The sequence below is a fragment of the Oryzias latipes genome, chromosome 18 (genome assembly GCF_002234675.1).
Source record: "Oryzias latipes chromosome 18, ASM223467v1".
In the NCBI taxonomy this organism is placed as follows: Eukaryota; Metazoa; Chordata; class Actinopteri; order Beloniformes; family Adrianichthyidae; genus Oryzias; species Oryzias latipes.
The window spans coordinates 23,720,825-23,741,377 of NC_019876.2; the positions used below are offsets into that span (position 1 = coordinate 23,720,825).

Sequence of the window (20,553 nt, forward strand, 5' to 3'; positions counted from 1 at the left end):
GGTGGGTCCTGCCCTGGCCTTGGGGACTTGCGTCAGCTGCATTAGTAGGTGTGTCAGTTTCGTTGCCTTGTTTTCTCGACTGGTCATTTAATTTGTTATTCTCTCTCTGGTTTGGTTTGGAGGTTTGTGGGGGCTATGTGATAGATTTTTTATTTATTTTTCCGGGGCTTCGTTTTCAAAACCGCCACTGAGGGTGGCCCCTAGGGAGTGTTCAGGTTGATGTGACTTGATCTGGACCTGTTAGCGCCTTGCAGTTCATCTTTCTGGGCATCAGTGGCCTAGTTCCTCATGCGCCTTCAGGATTAGTTTTTTTTCAGCTGCCCATGCCGTCTCCACGATTTTCCTCCGAACGCTATATAAGGCTGAGGATGACTGTTATCGCTGATGCTCTCACTGTTCTGCCTCTATGCCTCTCAGTGGCGCATTCAGTTGGCGCTCGAAGTGTTCATCGGTTTACCTTTCATTATATCGACTGCATTATCAGTAGCCCTGTACTGGACTTTGTGTAGGCTATGGGATCCCGTTCGTTTTGCGTGTTATTTCATGATTTCTCGGTGGTCAAATTTTCTCTGTATCCCTGGTCTTATGCATCTCTGTGGCAAAAAAAATTCATTTGGATTATTTTTTATATGGATCTGGATGGTTCATTGATGCATGCCTCTCCCCATTATTTCATCTCTTGCTTTTGTGCACCGTGTCTTTTATTCAATCTTTGGTTGCATGACTATGATTTGCCAATGATTGGGGCTCCTGAATATTAGGTGGCTTTGGTCCCACGGTTATCCGATCATCTTGTGTTCTTGTTCCGGGTAGTTTCGATACTGGGCCCTGTGTTCCTGTTGTTCTGGATATTCATGTCTTGCGTTTCGTTTTTTTTGGTCTTTCATTCTCAATGCTTGGAGTGGTTTTGTTATGACTGTCGTGTCTTCAGTCTCCCTTCACTTGTTCTTCTGAGGCTGCGCCCTCTGGTTTTGGGGGGAAAGATTTATGAAGAGTGGTTTGTGTATGTCCGGCCGCCTGAATTCACGGCTCTAATGGTTTGTAAGGGACTATGTGGTTAGATTAGATCTACTAGATGGTGTGTTCCCTTCGTGGCTCTGTACTCGAACGGGAGCGGCCCAACGGTCAATGGTGCCGGGTCACACATTGCAGATCCATTAGATAACATGTTCCTTTCGTGGCGCTGTACTCGAACGGGAGCGGCCCAACGGTCAATGGTGCCGGGTCACACATAGCAGATCCACTAGATGGCATGTTCCCTTCGTGACTGCTTTATTGTCATTGTGCATAGTACAATTTATGAGAAAATTCAGCCATGGAGATTATATTGAGGCTCAATAGTGAGATGATCTTATGTATCATCGGTTGACTTGGTAGGGTTTAAATAACACCATGAGAAATTTTAACCCTGACCGGAGAAACTATATCACTTACGCTCTCGAGCTTTGGTCAAGAGTTAAATCTTGTGTCCATTAGCCAGTCTTCTATCTGCCCTGCTTAAGCAGATGACACTAGGCTAGAGGCATCTCCATTTAGAGGCTTGTTATACTCCGCCTCTAAATGCTTAAGGTTCAGTCTAGCTAAAATACTATATAACCTACGATCCCTCGTGGATCTTAAGTTTCCTTTGCAGTATCCAGACGCCCTTGGATAATTAAAACTCAGTAGTCCGTGCTTGTTGTCCACCTATTTGAGAACCACTGATATCAAATCCAGCCGAGCTGCAATCCATTGCTACGTGGGATGTTGAGCTTCCTCATCTACAAATCTCCTTGGTCCTTGGTTACCCTTCCCATCACCTGCTGCTCGATGACCTTCTGAAGGTGCGTCCCTCTGGAACTGTCAAAGGTTACTTCTCTTACATTGGTGTATATAAAATTGGTGTTAAGATGTCGTGAAGGTTCTATATGTCACTATCGATTCACTGTTGGAATTTGTGATTCTGGCGGATTCTATGATGAGATGAATCCACAATGGGACTTTTCCTTAACTACTTACTGAATCTCAGATTTGTTCTTTAAAACACTGTTATTCCATTTATCTCAAAAATTTTAAAACTGATCAGTTTCTAGGTTATTTATATATTCTTTGCCGTTACTAATACTGCTTTGTCTTTATCTATGCATTGCATCCTGAGCCTGCGAACCCCTACTTCCCAGTCTGCTTCTGCGTTTCCGGCGAATGATGTCACCCCTGCATTCTTTGATTTGGTGCTGCAACGATGACTGCTCGACCGACCTATTGCTGCACTGAAAATGATGGGGCGGTGGATCTCCTCTGCCTTCCAATGACACTTCTGACTTGAATCAATCAATTATTATTATAGTTTCTTACAGCGTTTGCGGACGTGGGCTTTATGTTCTAAAAAAAAACAGGAACGAGTAATTCTTATGTTGGCTCCCCTTTCATTTCTTTTCCTCTCTCTTTCAGATAGTATGTTCCCCTAGTGGTTTCCACGAACGGGAGCGGCCCAAAGGTCAATGGTGTCGGGTCACAGATAGCAGATCTACTAGATGGTGTGTTCCCTTCGTGGCTCTGTACTCGAACGGGAGCGGCCCAACGGTCAATGGTGCCGGGTCACACATTGCAGATCCATTAGATAACATGTTCCTTTCGTGGCGCTGTACTCGAACGGGAGCGGCCCAACGGTCAATGGTGCCGGGTCACACATAGCAGATCCACTAGATGGCATGTTCCCTTCGTGACGCGGTACTCGAACGGGGGCGGCCAAACGGTCAATGGCGCCGGGTCACACATAGCAGTCATACTGGGAAATGAAATGAAAATGGAATGCCGCTGAAAACACACCTCACCTTATTACACACTGATTATACATTTACAGTTTCTTCTTCTTGATTATCTTGGTGTTGGGGGTTTTTGTTACCCGAATGTTTTATGGAAAATTATATCATGGAATTCAACAGAGCCTTGGCCAAAAGAAAAAGATGTTAATGCCAACTTGAAGAATATGAATATTAAGTATGTGGAAATAAATATTTCTTACTGCAAGAGTTGTCTGACAGAAATGAGCGACCCGTCGCAATTTCTGGGAGACACACTCGGCAGTGTGTTACAGGTTACTCCTCTAGGGCGGTTCAGTTAATTAACTCACCTGCTCAGTGTCCTATTTAAGCCCAGGTGCGCAGTCGTTCATTCTCTTCCTACTTTCAGCGCTCATTCGTTGCCCCACACTCCTCCCTGGCTTCCACCTGTGGGCTCCGTTAAGGGGGTTTTTGTTACCCGAATGATTTATGGAAAATTACATCATGGAATTCAACGGAGCCTTGTGCCAAAACAAAAAGATGTGAATGCCAACTTGAAGAATGTGAATATTAAGTATGTGGAAATAAATATTTCTTACTGCAAGAGTTGTCTGACAGAATTGATGCAGCTTGTTGATGTTTTGTTCCTCTAGGATCTCTCATCAGCTCACAGTGAAAACTGAATAATGTTACAAATAAAAATTCCCAGTATGACAAGAACGTAAATGATGAAAACAACCAAAAATTCAAGTGTGACAAAAGTTTTTATTGATATAAAAAATTCCAAAGAAACCAGTTAATATAAACAGTATATATATTTATATGTTTATCATCACACAATTATGACATGAAAAGTATATATATATTTATTTTAAATGTAATAAAAGATCTTAAAAAAAAAAAAAAAAAAAAACAACCCGAGCATCTTTCTAAAGCGCAGAGCATCAAGAGAGAAAAACTACAATTTTCTTTGAAGTCGTCTGTTATTAATGTTCCTTTTTTTATCATCTGTTAGCATTTTAAAGATCCACTCTAATGCAAACTGTGTTTTTGGTGTTTTTAACAGGTTCCCAGCCAGCAATGTCACGTGGGCCCCAACTGGGAAAGAGGTGGGCTATGTGGGTACTGACTGGGCATGGGTTTATTTTGGGTAAACTTTGAAGGCCCCATTAGGTTTTGCCTACATTGGCCCCACATTGGCCCCCCACATGGGTTACCTGTTAGGGCCCTACAAAGGAACCATGTGGGCTAGAACCCATGTAGGTCAGCCAAGTAAGGCCCATATGGGTTGCATCTGGGCCATAAAGACTTGGGCTGTAACTGGGACACTGTATGTGGGACCCATATGGTTTGGCCTACATGAGTCCAACGTGTGGAGCCCTCATGGGCTAACCATATAGGCCCGCTAAAGGATCTAGGTGGGCAAAGAAAACCTGGTCTGTAACTGGGCCACTGCATGTAAGACCCATGTGGAATAACTTACATGGGTCCCACATGAGGAGCCCTCATGGGCTAACCATATATGCCTGATAAAGAGCCCGGGTGGGCAAAGAAGACCTGGTCTGTAACTGGGACACTGTATGTGGGACCCATATGGTTTGGCCCACATGAGTCCCAGGTGTGGAGCCCTCATGGGCTAACCATATAGGCCCGCTAAATGACGATTTATCTTATTTCGGGCAGATACTCGCTGCAGTGTTTTTTCAGGTAAATACCCTAGGGCGGTTCAGTTAATTAACTCACCTGCTCAGCGTCCTATTTAAGCCAGGTGCGCAGTTGTTCATTCTTTCTTACCTTCAGCGCTCATTCTTCGCCGGTCTCCGAGCCCGCGGGTCTCCTTCTCTTTCGGCGTCTTGCCGTGTTCCCCCGTCCTTGGGAAGGATGATCCCCATCTTTCTGATGTGGGGTTTTGGTTTCGCCGCGTCTGCTCTCCTTAATTTCTCCTCCGATCCGCGGGCGGCTGACGATCCGCGGGCGGCTGCCGGCGCACAGCGCGTTCGTTTCGCCGCGGTCGCGTGCATCTGCTGGGGGTGTGCTTTCCGCAATGTTCGGGATGTCCGTGCCCCCCGATCAGGAGTAGTCGGGTCTTCTCGTCTGCCGTGGTCGCCCCAATTATCCACGGTGAGCGTCACGCGGTACTTTTCCCATATAGTTTTCTATGGCTGCGTCTCACTTCCTGTTTACTTCGGTGACGTCACGCCCCTAAGGACCCTGGGAATTGTAGTTTTTTTTTTTTTTTTTTCCGGGTCCTTCATGATGCACTTCTGATTCTTTTTCTGCTGCGTAGTTCTGCGTCGTCCGGTTGTTTTATTTTATTTATTTTTTTTCAGGGGTTGTGGGGTCCTTTCTGTGGTTGTGAAGGCTGGCAGGCCTCGTTTGGACAGGTTTCTCATGCTGGCTGAATTTATCGTGGCTTTTAGCATTTGTTTTCTATTGCTGTTTTGTTCTTTGGGTGCTGTGTGTAAATCTTGATTGTCTTTAATTTGATGCTGGCTTTATTATTATGGCGGTTATTCTGTTTGTTTTCTTCGTTGTTGTAGCTGCTGGTTAGTTGGAATGTGAATCAGTGTCTCTTGGACCCGTCTCTGCTCTATGGACATTTTCCCTTATGATTGGTCTCTCTTATGCAGCGTCTATGGCTCATTTTATTCACTCTGCGATCCTCATTCATTGCCCCCGCACGTTCTGCTCCACCTGTTTTTCCCCGCTCTGTGTACCCCAGTGGGTCATGCCCTGGCTTCAGGGACTTGCGTCGGCCGCATTAGTGAGTGTGTCAGTCTCGTCGCGGCCTCGTTTTCTCGGCTGGACAGTTAATTTGTTATTCTCTCTCTAGTTTGGTTGGAGGTTTGTGGGGGCTATGTGATGGATTCTTCCGGGGCATCGTTTTCAAGCTGCCACTAAGGGTGGCCCCTAGGAAGTGTTCAGGTTGATGTGACTTGATCTGGACCTGCTAGCGCCTCGCAGTTAATCTTCTGGGCATCAGTGGCCTGGTTCCCCATGCGCCTTCAGGATTGGTATATATTTTCTTCAGCTCCCCATGCTGTCTCCACGAATTTCCTCCGAACGCGATGTAAGGCTGAGGATGACTGTCACTGATGGTCTCACTGTTCTGCCTCTATGCCTCTCAGTGGCGTCTCTTGGCCTTCAGTTGGCGCTCGAGGTGTTTGTCGGTTTACCTTTCCGTTGTCGTGGCAGTCCTCATAAAATCGACTTTATCGCCCTGTACTGGATATTTGTAGGCGATGGGTGCCCTTCATTTTGCATGTTATTGATTATTTCTTGGTGGCCAACTTTACTCTGTATCCCTGGTCTTTTGAATCTCTGTGAAAAAAACTTTATTTCAAAATTGGGTTTCCACGTTATCTATAATGTATGGTCCTCCACCCGTCCGGATTTATTTTTCTTCTGTAGATTTGGGTGGTTCATTGATGCTTGTCTCTCCCCATTATGTCATCTCTAGCTTGTGCAGCATGTCGTTTCTTCGAATTTTGGTTGGATATGATTCGTCAATGATTGGGCCACCTGACGTTTGCTGTAGCTTTGGTCCTATGGTCATCCGTTCATCTTGTGTTCTTGTTCTGGGTAGTTCGATCCTGGGCCACGTGTTCCTGTTCTGGATTTTCGTGTTTTGCGTTTGATCTTTCCCTCTCTATGCCTGAAGTGGTTTTGTGATACCTGTTGTGTCTTCAGGCTCCCTCCACTTGTTCTCCTGAGTCTGCGCCTTCTGGTTTGGGGGAAAAGGATTTAAGAAGAGTGGTTTGTGTTTGTCCGGCCGCCGGAATCTACAGCTCTGTTGGTTTTTAAGGGTTGTCCGGTTATTTCATCCTTGGAGATTATATTAAAGCTGATTCAATATTGAATGATAGTATTGTCATCGGTTGACTTGGTTAATGTTTAAATAACACCTTGAGCAACTTCTACCCTGACCGTGGGAAATATATCACTTGCGCTCTCAAGCTTAGTTCAAGAGTTAAATCTTGTGTCCACAAGTCAGTCTTCCATCTGCCTTGTTTAAGCAGATGACACTCTGCTAGATGCATCCCCATTTAGAGGCTTGTTATACTCCGCCTCTAAATGCTTAAGGTTCAGTCTAGCAAAAAATACTATCAAAACCTATGATCCCTCATGGCTCTCAAGTTCTCTTTTGCAGTATCCAGACGCCATTGGCTAATTAAAAAATTTGAGAATCACTAATATCAACTCAAAGCATCAAATCCAGCCGAGCTGTAATCCTTTGCTACGTGGGATGTTGACCTTCCTCATCTACAAATCTCCTTGGCTACTCTTCCCATCACCTGCTCCTCGATGGCCTCCTGAAGGTGCGTCCCTCTGAAACTGTCAAAGGTTACTTTTCTCATCATTGGAGTATATAAAAATTGGTGTTAAGATTTCGTGCAGGTTATATATTTCACTATCATTTCACTGTTGGAATTTGTGATTATGGGGGTTTCTAGGGTGCGATAAATCCACAATGGGTCCTTACCTTTACTATCTACTAAATTTCACTTTCTCAGATTTGTTGTTTCTTTTTAAAAGCACTGTTATTTAATTTATCTCAATCATTTTTGAAACTGATCAGTTTCTGGGTTATTTATATATTCTTGTCAAGACTAATACTGCTTTGTTTTTATCTATGCATCGCATCCTGAGCCTGCGAACCCCTACGCCCCGATCAGCTTCTCCGTTTCCAGGAAATGATGTCACCCATGCATTCCTTGATCTGGTGCTGCAACGATGACTGCTCGACGTACCTATTGCTGCACTGAAAGTGACGGGGCGTTGGACCTCCTCTGCATTCCAATGACACTTCTGACTGAATTAATTAATCAATGTCAACCGCAGAATGAATGTAAATTCTTCGATTATAGATGTTAAAAGAAAATTATAGCCAGGTGGAAGCCTCAAAAAATTTAGGTTGCTCTAAGTTGTATCATAGTTTGCGCGGTGCTCGGATCTGGTTCTTAAGCTCATTTGTTTGTAGTATGCCAATGAAGCATAGTAAATATGGGCGTTGAACTCGTTCTTAATATTGGGATGGAACCTCATTTATATGGATGTTCCTTGAGCGCTTATAATTGGTATGCCAAATGGAGAAAATTATGGCTATTAAGCTCGTTCGTGGTACTGTCGTTGGGAGCTTCGAAATAACGGATGTTACTTAAGCGCGTGTATATATAGTTGCCAAAATGGTAGAGTTTATGGTCATCAAACTTGTTCTTAGTTTAATAGAAGTTTGAATAATGGCTTTTAAGCATGTCATACGCCATCGGAAGCTTTGGATTGGATGTTAAGTTAGTGTATCATACGGGTTGTTTGGCGGTTTAAATTATAGTTTAGCACAGCGTTTTGCGGAAGTGAGCTTACGTTCTAAGATCAGTTTATGTTGGCTCCCCTTTTATTTCTTTCCCTCTCTCTTTCAGATAGTATGTTCCTCTAGTGGTTTCCACGAACAGGAGCGACCCTACGGTCAATGGTGCCGGGTCACACATAGCAGATCCACTAGATAGCATGTCCCCTTCGTGGCGCTGTACTCGAACGGGGGCGGCCCAACGGTCAATGGTGCCGGGTCACACATAGCAGATCCACTAGATAGCATGTCCCCTTCGTGGCGCTGTACTCGAACGGGGGCGGCCCAACGGTCAATGGTGCCGGGTCACACATGGCAAATCCACTAGATAGCATGTTCCCTTCGTGGCGCTGTACTCGAATGGGGGCGGCCCAACGGTCAATGGTGCCGGGTCACACATAGTAGATCCACTAGTTAGCATGTTCCCTTCGTGGCGCTGTACTCGAATGGGGGCGGCCCAAACGGTCAATGGTGCCGGGTCACACATAGCAGATCCACTAGATAGCATGTTCCCTTCGTGGCGCTGTACTCGAACGGGGGCGGCCCAAACGGTCAATGGTGCCGGGTCACACATAGCAGATCCACTAGATAGCATGTTCCCTTCGTGGCGCTGTACTCGAACGGGGGCGGCCCAAACGGTCAATGGTGCCGGGTCACACATAGCAGTCATACTGGGAAATAAAATGAAAATGGAATGCTGCCGAAAACACACCCCATTTTATTACACACTGATTTTACATTCACATTTTCTCTTCTTCTGGATGATTTTAGTGTTGGGGGTTTTGTTACCCGAAAGTTTTATGGAATTTTATGGAAGTTTTATGGAATTGAACGGAGCCTTATGCCAAACGGAAATATGTGAATGCCAACTTAAAGAATGTGGAAAAATGTCAAATAAATATTTCTTACTGCAAGAGTTGTCTGACTGAAATGACGATTTATCGTATTTCGGGCAGATACTCGCTGCAGTGTTTTTTCAGGTAAATACCCTAGGGCGGTTCAGTTAATTAACTCACCTGCTCAGCGTCCTATTTAAGCCAGGTGCGCAGTTGTTCATTCTTTCTTACCTTCAGCGCTCATTCTTCGCCCCACCCTCCTCCCCGGCTTCCACCTGTGGGCTCCGTAACGGGGGGTTTTGTTACCCGAAAGTTTTATGGAATTTTATGGAAGTTTTATGGAATTGAACGGAGCCTTATGCCAAACGGAAATATGTGAATGCCAACTTAAAGAATGTGGAAAAATGTCAAATAAATATTTCTTACTGCAAGAGTTGTCTGACTGAAATGATCTAGGTGGTAAAGAAGACCTGGTCTGTAACTGGGCCACTGTATGTAGGACCCATGTGGTATAACTTACATGGGTCCCACATGAGGAGCCCTCATGGGCTAACCAAATAGGCCCAATAAAGGGTCTATGTGGGCGAAGAAGACCTACTCTGTAACTGGGCCACTGTATGTAGGGCCCATGTGGTATAACTTACATGGGTCCCACATGAGGAGCCCTCATGTGCTAACCATATAGGCCTGATAAAGAGCCCGGGTGGGCAAAGAAGACCTGGTCTGTAACTGGGCCACTGTATGTAAGACCCATGTGGAATAACTTACATGGGTCCCACATGAGGAGCCCTCATGGGCTAACCAAATAGCCCCAATAAAGGGTCTATGTGGGCGAAGAAGACCTGGTCTGTAACTGGGCCACTGTATGTAGGGCCCATGTGGTATAACTTATATGGGTCCCACATGAGGAGCCCTCATGGGCTAACCATATAGGCCTGATAAAGAGCCCGGGTGGGCAAAGAAGACCTGGTCTGTAACTGGGCCACTGTATGTAGGGTCCATGTGGTATAACTTACATGGGTCCCACATGAGGAGCCCTCATGGGCTAACCATATAGGCTGAATAAAGGATCTAGGTGGGCGAAGAAGACCTGGTCTGTAAGTGGGCCACTGTATGTAGGACCCACATGGTTTGCTACAAATGAGTACCAAATTAAGAGTGCTAATGGGTTAACCATAGAGGCAGGTATTTTAAAAGGTTGTTTTGTATTCTGTTACTAGACATATGCTTAAAATCCAAGAAGATGAGTAAAATGACAGAACCCCTGAAGACTCTTTCCAAATTGAATATGAATCACAGCTTTTCTAATTCTCATCAGTCCAGCTGTTAACACTGGCTAAATTGATGAACCACAAATAGACATACATTTTAATATTTTACCATGTTTTACCCAGACCAACCTGCATTTGCAATATTGGACAATTATGACATTTATTTTTTCCTGTCCGGAGTTTTGGTAGTTTGTAGAGGAAGTGCTGAGATTTTGAGGATGTAGCAGTAAGCAATTAGATACAAGTAGGGTGACCACTTGTCCCAATTTTGGCACCATACAACCATCTAGTCTTCTGTCTGGCTTTCCTATTTATTAAAAATATTTACTTTTTTCATTGGTGCTCAGTGGATCCAACACAGATTCAAGTTTTTAACGACACAGTTTAAGATGAAGTGGTAACTTTGTTTGAACATAACACATTTGTTGTGTTGCTGTCCTATTCAGAACAAGCCTGGCTTCAAGGTTCAAGGTTTTTTTATTGGCCATGTATGCATATGCAGTCAATGCTTAGGGGTGCAAAGGTCTCAAGGTAACGTTTTGAAAAAGAGGAATCATTGTGCTCCGCTCATGTGTCGAAGTGTCCTTGGGCAAGACACTGAACCCCACCTTAACTCTGTTTTTTAAGGTTGACGCAAGTGTTCGGCAGCGGAGCCACCACCAGTCTGTGAATGTGTGTGTGAAAGGGTGAATGGAATTATGACTGTAAAGCACTTTGGGCCTTCAAGGAAGGTAGAAAAGCTCTGTATCCGTGTACGACATTTACCATTTACCAGTATTGTAATTTGTCCTATCACAATCTGACACGTCACCGGACCAACGGACAGCCATTAAAAAAAATGTGACGTCAGCATTAGTCCCAGGACCCTGAAGGACCTCCAACGGTAATTGCAGGCTGAATAGTTTTGGTACCTACACCTACTATACCCTAACTTAAATTCTAAAACACAGAAAACTAATGCTATATACAGTATGTTTTGTGAAACACAGCAGTTTTTAACCTTTTTCAATCCACCCAGTTTTAGTGCATACAAAATGAACCAAGACTTTTATTCCCTGTAACTTGCAATCAACAAACAACACAGATTTAATCTCAGGGCCCTGCAGAAGGGCACTTGCAACCCATCAGTGGGCTCAGGCCAGCTGAATAAGAATTGCAGGCAATTAGATTGCAGATTACAAGTTATTAGACATTTATTTGGATGGTGGTCTTTGGTTGCATTTCAGTTATTAATTTTTGACATTATTTTAACTGTGGCAGTCTAGCTGTGGGAAAGGTGAATGTGTCGTGATGCTGTCCTCTGCGCTGTGTCTCACGCTTTGCAGTGTTTCTGTTTTAACAGAGTGAGCTGGGTGAGGTGAATATCTAATAATTCCCTTAGTTCATCTAATTTAGTGCATGCAATTTTAATTAATTTTTTTTGGAATTATGTTGGAAGTATTTAAATGTGAAATTGGTTGGAACACAGCAGAATATTCCCCTTCGTAGTAACACCTTTGCACTAATATGGGGCGGCGGTGGTGCAGTGGTAGGGCAGTCGACCCATGATCGTAAGATTGCAGGTATGATTCCCGCCTTGCATGCCCATGTGTCGCAGTGTCCTTGGGCAAGACCCTGAACCCCACCTTGCCTCTGGTGGGAGGTTGGCGCCAGTGTTCGGCAGCGGAGCCGCCATGTGTGTGTGCATGGGTGAATGGACCTGTGACTGTAAAGCGCTTTGGGCCTTCGAAAGAAGGTAAAAAGTGCTATATAAGTATACGCCATTTACCATTTAATCACAATGAGCATAAAGAGCAATTTGCTATTTTTTCTTTTACTTGTGTTAGCTTACAAAAATAGTTTAACATCTGTCATGCAAACTTACCTGACACTACTACTGAAATAAAATGTGTTCATATGCTGGATTGGTTTAGTCTAGTTTTTATAGAAAATTTTAATATGTAAATAAAATGACTTTTTTATTGGAGTAGAAACCTGCCTTATTACAAAAACCCATTTTGACTGTTGAAAAGTAAAAAAAAAAATAGAATTAAAGTAAGTTTAATTTTTCTCAAAGGGCAAGCAGGGTGGTTTAAGGAGTTCAAAGTGGTAAGCAGGCGTTGCTGATTGGACGGTTGCTGCGTTTTGAATCTCCCGCTCATTTCCTGATACGGATTCAGTCAGTCGTCCTGGTCCGTCAACGCAAGGAGATTCTGCACTTCTGTCGCACCATTCATCCAGGCCATTTATTGATATCAAGGTAAGATACCTTTTTGGTTTTGTGTTTTGTTTACAGCTCTAACTGGCGATGATAAATGTGGTTCATAAAAGCATGCGCAGCTCGGGAGTGTTGTTCTGTCCTGCAGTTGAATCCATCCACGTTACAGCGGCTTTTGCATTTGAAAGAAGCCGGTGTCACAAACGGGCAGACAACTAGTTTCCACGTGCAGAAGGTTTATTTCCAGACATGATGACAAGTATAGGGTCGCGTCACCGATCATCCAGCCAGTGTGTGTCGGCGTTTCACCGAGGCGTCAAACAAGGAAGCGCATCCTAGTAACAGAGTTGCCAGATTCGGCGGGTTTCCGTCCAATTTAGTGGTTTCTATTTGGATCTTGCGGGGATAACTTGTTTTGGCCATATATAATTTGGCCAGGTTTTGTGTGAAATGTTTTTTTAGTTCGTTTTATTATGAGTCTGAATGATCTTATTTTGAAAAATGACCGGAATTTCTCAGTAAAAATGAATGAATACTAATCAGTCCAGCGGCGAGTTTAGATCCATAAAATGCAAAATCTTTTTTGTTTTAGCTTTTTAGTGTATTATAATGTTGATTCCTCACAAAATGACACCTAAGCGGTATTTCGACCCATTCGCGAGTATTCCTCTAAAATCGAGCGGGTTCTTCTCATGAGCTGACGTGAAGAACACATTATTGAGAACGGTCCCGTTCATGAGAGTCTGCGCTGCCGGCACCGCCCACAGACACACACCCACTTTCTCCGCAGAGCAAAAATGTTTGTCAAAAGCGCTTTATTTTTATATGCACAATATGCACATCCATCTTTGCAGAAGTCTGAATGTTTTTTTGTTTTCCTGGGAGAAACGCAGACACGCTGCCGAGGCCGACTCCATCTGCCGAGATTGACGTCACACACACAGAGCGAAAGCCGGTGACTCAGAGGATGAGTCCTGTTATTTCCAGTTTGGAAAAAAACGCAGGATAATAACCAATATTTAATCAAAAAAATCCTTTTGTGTGTGTGCCAAAGGTAATATTATCATATATATGGATGTTGCTTACTATTAAGGGCTTAGAAATAACAGGGTATAGGCCCCTGTATTGAGTTTCTGGAAGTATTTAATAGTTTTAATTATGCTTAATAAATATATATATATATATATATATATATATATATATATATATATATATATGAGTAAACGTAATTTTATTTATCATCCTAGAGTTACTTGAACACTTGCTTCAGGGAATGGTTATTTCAGAGTTTAGTTGTTTTGTCCCTTGTGTTGGTCAGGTCACCTGCAGCTTCACTCAAGTTGTCGTGACAGACTCGCCGATATAGATTTCATGTCAGCAGTTGTAAGTTTATACTTAAAGTTTTATTTTATTATTTATATATGTAATTAAGCTGTTAACGTTTAACTGCATCTTTCTATCTTGTGATATTTTCTCTATTTAAAAAGGTTGCTGTGGTTGGAGTAATTGGGGACTCTTGGACGATGCAACCAGAAGAATGATGGGCTTCCTCATGTCCAATGAGTTGGCTCTGCAATATAACCTGTTTGGACGTCATGGAGAGAATAAATTCTGCTAACTGCGTCTTTTTGATGTCTTCTATGGTAATTAGAGTTGAATTTATTAATTTATATTCATCACTGACAAATGATTTAGTAAATTTAATCCCAGGCTAAAATGAATACTTTGTTTTTTGTGATTTCTTTTTAGGGGCAGTGAAGAAAAAATGACATCACCCAACCAGTCCCACTAAAGGAAGTGGAGAAGGGCCTCTCCAAATGGTTTGTTGGAGCTCGTGACAGGGGAGGAAACCGAGCTATAAGGACTCAAAGAGAGCTTGAATATCAAGCCGATGGAGCTTGTTCTCAGGAACCGTCAAGGATGCTATGAGTATTTTGTTTTACTGGATTTATTTATTTTTTCGTCACATAATTGGCACACATTAAGGTTGTTCATATTGTACTGTACCAAGTGAAGTAGTTCTTTATTTTATTAAGTAACTGTTGTATGTTAGATCCTGTGTGTTATCTGTTAAACCTTTGGGTGACCTTGCCATGGTCTTGTATCTCGTTTTCACAATGCAGGATCAGGATAATTTATTTTCTTTTATTAAATTGAAACATTTTAAAAGCATTTTGTTGACGTCATTTGGAAAATTATGTTGTGAAACAGTGGGATTTTACAGAATCTTCTCATTTGGGTTTTAGGAAAGCTAGATGGAAAAGACCCTATAATGGTTCACTGGTATATAGCACTGTAGGAAAACACAGGTGGGACCTCAATGGCAACACTGCACAAACCCACTCATGGCCCACATGGTGGCTTATTTAGGTCCCACATTAACCCAATATGCAATACTAATTGATGCTTAAGTGGGGCCAAAATGGGTCATGGATGATTACCTGATTGGGGCCCATCTTTGCCCTGTTTCAATCATACTTCCAGCCCACAGATGAAAAACTACGAGTTATGGTTAACTATGAGTATGGTTCTAATGCTACTTACCCACTAGGGGCCTACAGGAAACCCACTGACCACCCACTTCAAGCCCATGTGGGCACACACAGTTGGGGCCACCATGGAAACTGCGGACAAACCCACTCATAGCCCACATTATAGCCCATTTAGGTCCCACATAAAACCCATATGCAATACTGATAGACACATTAGTGGGGCCAAAGTGGGTCTTGGGTAGTTTACCCAGTTGGGACCCACATGGGCCCTGTTTTTATCCCACTTCCAGCCCACATGGGCAAATATATGGGCCCTACATGGGTTCTAATATTATTTACCCACTTGGGGCCTAACTGACACCCACTCAGCACCCACTTCAAGCCTATGCGGGCATACACAGTTGGGGCCACCACGGAAACTGCGGACAAACCCACTTATAGCCCACATTAAAGCCCATTTAGGTCCCACATACAACCCATATAGGATACTGATAGACACATTAGTGGGGCCAAAGTGGGTCTTGGGTAGTTTACCCAGTTGGGACCCACATGGGCCCTGTTTTTATCCCACTTCCAGCCCACATGGGCAAATATATGGGCCCTACATGGGTTCTAATATTATTTACCCACTTGGGGCCTAACTGACACCCACTCAGCACCCACTTCAAGCCTATGCGGGCAGACACAGTTGGGGCCACCATGGAAACTGCGGACAAAACCATTTGGGGCCCACATTTTCTGCCCATCTTTAAACCATATGGGGCCCACTTGGCTTTGCTGGCTGGGTTCTTACTATTTTTCTAACTATGGAAGACATTTATAAAGAAAAATAAGTTTAAAACTGCATTTATTTAATGAAATAATTGTGAATGAGGAGCAGATGACAAAGACCCTTGTAGGTGTGATGTAGGTCCTACAATCTGTGGGCCACTAGCTCCCTGCTCTGCTCCATTCTGATGCATCACTTGTAGACGACTAGATCCATGAACGTCTTTGTTTTCCTCATCTGAGCTGGAATCTGAATAAAAACTGTACGACTGGATAATTCCAGTATCGCTCGCCATTGTTGTTGCAGCGCTAAAGTTAGTTTGAGGGGCTGTAAGCTAGCTGGAGAGAGTGTAAGCAGAGAATGATGGGAAATGGGGGCAGGCTTACTCCTTTTAAAATGGATCAAAATATCATCAGAGTGGAACTTTAGCTGAATTTGTTCGGTTAGTAAAGTTTAACACATTTTACATTATAAGAACTTAAAAAAGTTTAAAAGTACATCAGAAGCTTAAAAAAATAATCATGGAGAAGAATAGTCTCAAAGTCTGACCAAATAAGGACTCACACTCCTTCTGCAGCGTTCAGTTCAACAACAGAACAAGTCCAGTTGTTTCCTGATGGTTCTGGTGAAAGTAAGACACTGTCTGAAAGTCCAGACTGACCTGGATCTGGACGTCCAGGATCTTAAAGGACAGAAAAGTCTGAAGCTCCATGTTGTTCATGATCAGCCTTGATAGAGCAGACTGTGTGAACCAGAGACATCAGCTGATCCTGGACTGCAGCTGCAGATTGGTTGATGTTGGAAAAACTAACAATCCAGAGAAAATCTCAGCAAATTCAATTCATCCCTGAGTTCCTTTAGGATTATATGTTAGGCAGCTGCAGGAAAGTTAAAATCACATATGAAATAAAAAAACTGAACAAAAATACTAAAATGAGACCAAAAGAGAGGCAAACATTTGGAGCCCAGCAAACGTGCAGCTGTCCAGCAGCGCCACCTACAGGTGAGACGTTTGTTCATCACATTGATGGATGCTGCTGGCTCTGTGGATCTACAAGAAAAGCCAAAATGCAGAGTTACTCAGCAGCTGAGGGTGGAGCATGGTCTTGATGCAGAACCTACATCAACAAATTCAAGCTTCTATCATTTCTATCAGATTTGATCTCTAGAGAATCAGATGGAAACTTACCAAGTGTTTGTCCTCATTGAACTTCAGAGTAAAGCATCTCATCAGCTGAATGAGACCATTTTCCTGTCAGAAAATCAAATCAAATATTAAGTAGAAACTGGAAAACAATAAAGACAGTTGTGTTCATTTCACATTGTGACAAGTGAATGACTTGAAAACATTGACTTGAATGAATCCTGCAGTTTCCTTTCCAGCAGTTTTCAGTCAGTGAAGTTACAAAGATGAAGATTTGACTTACCTTTGTTTTTCTTCATGATCTGTGCATACAGCTGACTGCCATCTAAAAGCAAACAACATCCAACATGACAGAAGCTGACAGCCTGACAGTCATTTGGAAAGGCAGCTGCATGGATGGAGAAGATGTTTCCATGTAGTGGCAGATCTTACCTGCAGACGCTCCTGTCTTCACATCAGAGTAAACTGTCTCCTCTGCTGCTTTCTGTCTCTTTTCTGTCAGGAAACATTGGATTTGACTCAACTGGTTCATAAATCTATCTTGAAGCTTTTTCTTTAGTTAAATGTTGAATAAATGCTTTGATTTTCTCACTTTTCTTAGTGACGGTTTTAAGATTGATTGAAGAATATGTAACCTTCCTGGATTCACCTGAAACAACAATTATTCATATTTTTATATTTGGATCATTTCTTCTTCTTTCATCTAAAAGTCTACAATAAAAAGATGTTTTCTTTAATTTTTTTTTATATGTCTGATAGAGAAAATCTGTCATTTTTGTACCACAGAATAATAATTTAGATGTAAATGAACAGATAAATGTTCTTAATCCTGACTGATTCTTTCATTTTACCTTTGTTTTCATCTTCTGGATCAGTTTGAATCTCCTCAGGACCTTTGTGTGATTCAAACAGAGAAGAACCACCTTAAAAAGGAATTTCACAAAGACAGAATCAACCTCTTCTAAACCAACAGGAACAAAATGTTTCCATCAGTTTCCAGATCAGACATCAAGAGATGAAACTGTTCTGTTCAGTTCATTTGTTCTAAAGTCAAACTTCTAGAATAAATCCAGATCAGTCAAAGTTTAGACTAACCATGGAGGAGCATGGAGTCATTTCTGTGCTGAGCTTCTCTGTGGTCTGCAGCAGAGCTCTGGTTGTTGTCCTGAGAGCTGCTGGAAGAAAGAAATAGAAAGATTAGAATGATTGAAAACATCATCTCCAAGAAAATCATCTGTCACACTTTAAACATAGAAACACAGAGCTGCACAAACCTGATGATGTCTGAATCTGGAAAGAAAAAAAATCTGTTATTGATTAACATGAGATTATTATGAATATTATCTAATAATAATAATATTTCTCACCTCTTGATCTTTTGTAGAGAAACCACATCATGAATAGAAAAATGACCAAAACTACAGAAGTTAGAGCAACAACCAAGACAGGAAATGAGGAGCTGTCACGTCTGGATGTAGCTGTAAAAAACATGTTTTATTCAAATATATGTAAATATTATCACCTAAAGGGTTTACAATGAATCAATAGAGATTTGCTGACATGTTACTGCCAACCAGCTCTGTGGTGATTCTTTTCCTGAGGATTGACACTTGTAGAAGCCTTCATGAGACTTTGACACTGCAGGGATGACCATCTCCACTCTGCTCTCACTTTGGATGATTGTGTCATTTTGATAGAAAAACACTTTAGAAAGAAGATTTTCTGTCCTCAACTTGCAGCCAAGAGTAACAGAATGTCCCTCAGTCACAGGATGGACAGGACTCAGCAGGAGAAGCTCATCATCATCTGGAAACATCAACATTCATCTTCATCACATATGATCCCAACATGTTTGACGTCTGCTTCATTCTGCTTTGACATCCAGTTGATCATCTAAATCCATCTTCAACTTCTGCATGTGTTTCAAATCAATCCAATGATGAAAGTCAAGCTAAAAATAGGAATCCAAACATGTTTCCACTCACAGTGTCCAGTGATGTTGACTGCGTTGCTGAATACTGATCCAGACTCACACCAGTACACTGCATTACTGGACTGGATCTTCTGAACATGACATGTTGATCCATTCATTGTTCCCCAGTCAGAACAGAATGACAGGAAGTCAGGAAGCAGAAACCTGCTGACTCTCCACTCAGCAGAGTTTCCCTCACAGCTCAGTGAGACAGAGTCAGAGGTGAAGTGTTGGACTCTGTCAGGACTCACTGAGAGAGACGCTGATGGATGAAGATCTGAAAACAAACAGGATGAAGATCAGCACACTTTAGCTTCATTTGGAGAGCAAAGAGACACAAAAACAAATGTGTTTCAATGGATTTTCATTCAATGGCTTGGAGTTAGAATGGCTCTATGCAAATGAAAAGAAACATTTGTTTACAGCATTTTGAATGACATTTGACTGTTAGCAATAAGTGGAAAGAAGCAAACTAAAGAGCAGAATCTGACAGCATTAGAAATGTGAAGAGAAATCATTCAGTGTTGACAGAAATGAAACAACAATCAGAAGTCTGACCTCCAGACCAGACAAAGTGAGGCTGACTGTAAAGAGTGTAGAAGTGTGGCTCTCCTCTTCCAGCTCTGCACACATATCCTGCTGTGTGTGTCTGTCCATGAGTTGTCTGCAGTCCCATTGGAGCTAGCAGGCAGCAGCTCATAGCTGTAAGAGCCAGACTTGTGTGATAGATCAGGAACAGCTTTATACCAGTAGAAGCTCCATCCTGCAGACACATGTTCAACCTCACAGCTCAGAGTCACTGAGGCTCCAGGACTCAACCACCATGGAGACACTCTCAGGACAGGTTCTGGTGGAGAAATAGTGTTGTTTTTAGTGACTTTGTTGTGTTTCTGACCAAACTCTTTCATGTGACACCTTTGGTTCTGATAGAAGAAGCTCCACAGGTTGACAGAACTCTGATAACTCTGCTGTCAGACAGAAATGAAGCAGGAGATTTTTCACTTTCTTCATGATTGTTTTGACCTCTCTGCTGCTCTGCTGTGACTTCTGCTGCTCTATGACAGAGCCTCTATGACAAACTACACTATTAGAAGAAATGATCAGCAGCTTCTCTTCAACAGAGATCATTTATTGTCAATGTTTCACTTTTACAGATGATGGACCAACTCTGTCAGCGTGCAACACTTTGATTTTTGCAGGAACTGCAACAGAAACACAGCAATGCTCTTTAGCTGAAATGGACTCAATATTATTCAATTCTGTCTATTCCACTGTTATGTTGGTTTTTCATCAAGAATTGTTCTTGTCATTAAGTTGCTATGGTTACCAATACCCCTCCCTTCAGTTCATTTTAATAGATGCCGATCAAAACTTTAAAAACCGGAAACAGTAGTTTAATCGTTAAAGATGAGAACAATTGTTTTTGATTTTTAAATCATTTTATAGCTGTTTTCAAATCAAGCAGACAGTGTCACACCAACATCCTTTTGTTAGGTATATGTGTTTACATTTACAGCAGGGCTCATTTTGGCCTTTTTAGAAGACAAATTTGTTCCAGTGACTTTGTAGTTAAAAGTAAAGAAAACGTGTTGCTTATAAAATAAGAGTGAAGAGCTTTAGAACCAAAACTTAACAGTTTTATAGATATTATTCAAAATAATAAACTTTAAACATTTTATATTTTCATATTAAAACCTTTTTAAACTCACCAATGGTGACTGGATCACTGAACTCTGTGTGATAAACTGGTTCTCCTCTTCCTC

At 42.4% G+C, this 20,553-nt stretch overlaps 2 protein-coding genes and 1 long non-coding RNA gene across 5 annotated transcripts in view; 2 read left to right on the plus strand and 1 right to left on the minus strand.

The window, feature by feature from the left end:
* LOC110013936 overlaps positions 1-20,553 on the plus strand; it is a 105,954-nt gene that overhangs the window by 24,283 nt on the left and 61,118 nt on the right. The window lies entirely within an intron of this gene.
* On the plus strand, positions 12,266-14,585 carry LOC111946324. Of its 2 annotated transcripts, XR_002871999.1 has the most exons (5): positions 12,266-12,455; positions 13,307-13,467; positions 13,732-13,796; positions 13,901-14,056; positions 14,163-14,585. It is a non-coding gene; the product is annotated as an uncharacterized LOC111946324 (long non-coding RNA). The 2 variants fall into 2 exon arrangements; XR_002871998.1 differs by lacking the exon at positions 13,307-13,467.
* On the minus strand, positions 16,662-18,797 carry LOC105358228. 2 transcript variants are annotated; one of them, XM_023948913.1, is made up of 10 exons: positions 18,379-18,797; positions 18,186-18,296; positions 18,093-18,108; positions 17,914-17,993; positions 17,670-17,711; positions 17,411-17,467; positions 17,251-17,313; positions 17,102-17,143; positions 16,864-16,926; positions 16,662-16,725 (listed from the first exon to the last, which is right to left on the minus strand). In XM_023948913.1, the coding sequence occupies exons 1-9, from the start codon at positions 18,638-18,640 to the stop codon at positions 16,877-16,879; spliced, it is 723 nt and encodes a 240-aa protein (XP_023804681.1). In that variant the 5' UTR covers positions 18,641-18,797; the 3' UTR covers positions 16,662-16,725; positions 16,864-16,876. The 2 variants fall into 2 exon arrangements, with proteins under 2 accessions (XP_023804681.1, XP_023804680.1); XM_023948912.1 differs by having other exon boundaries at positions 17,670-17,741.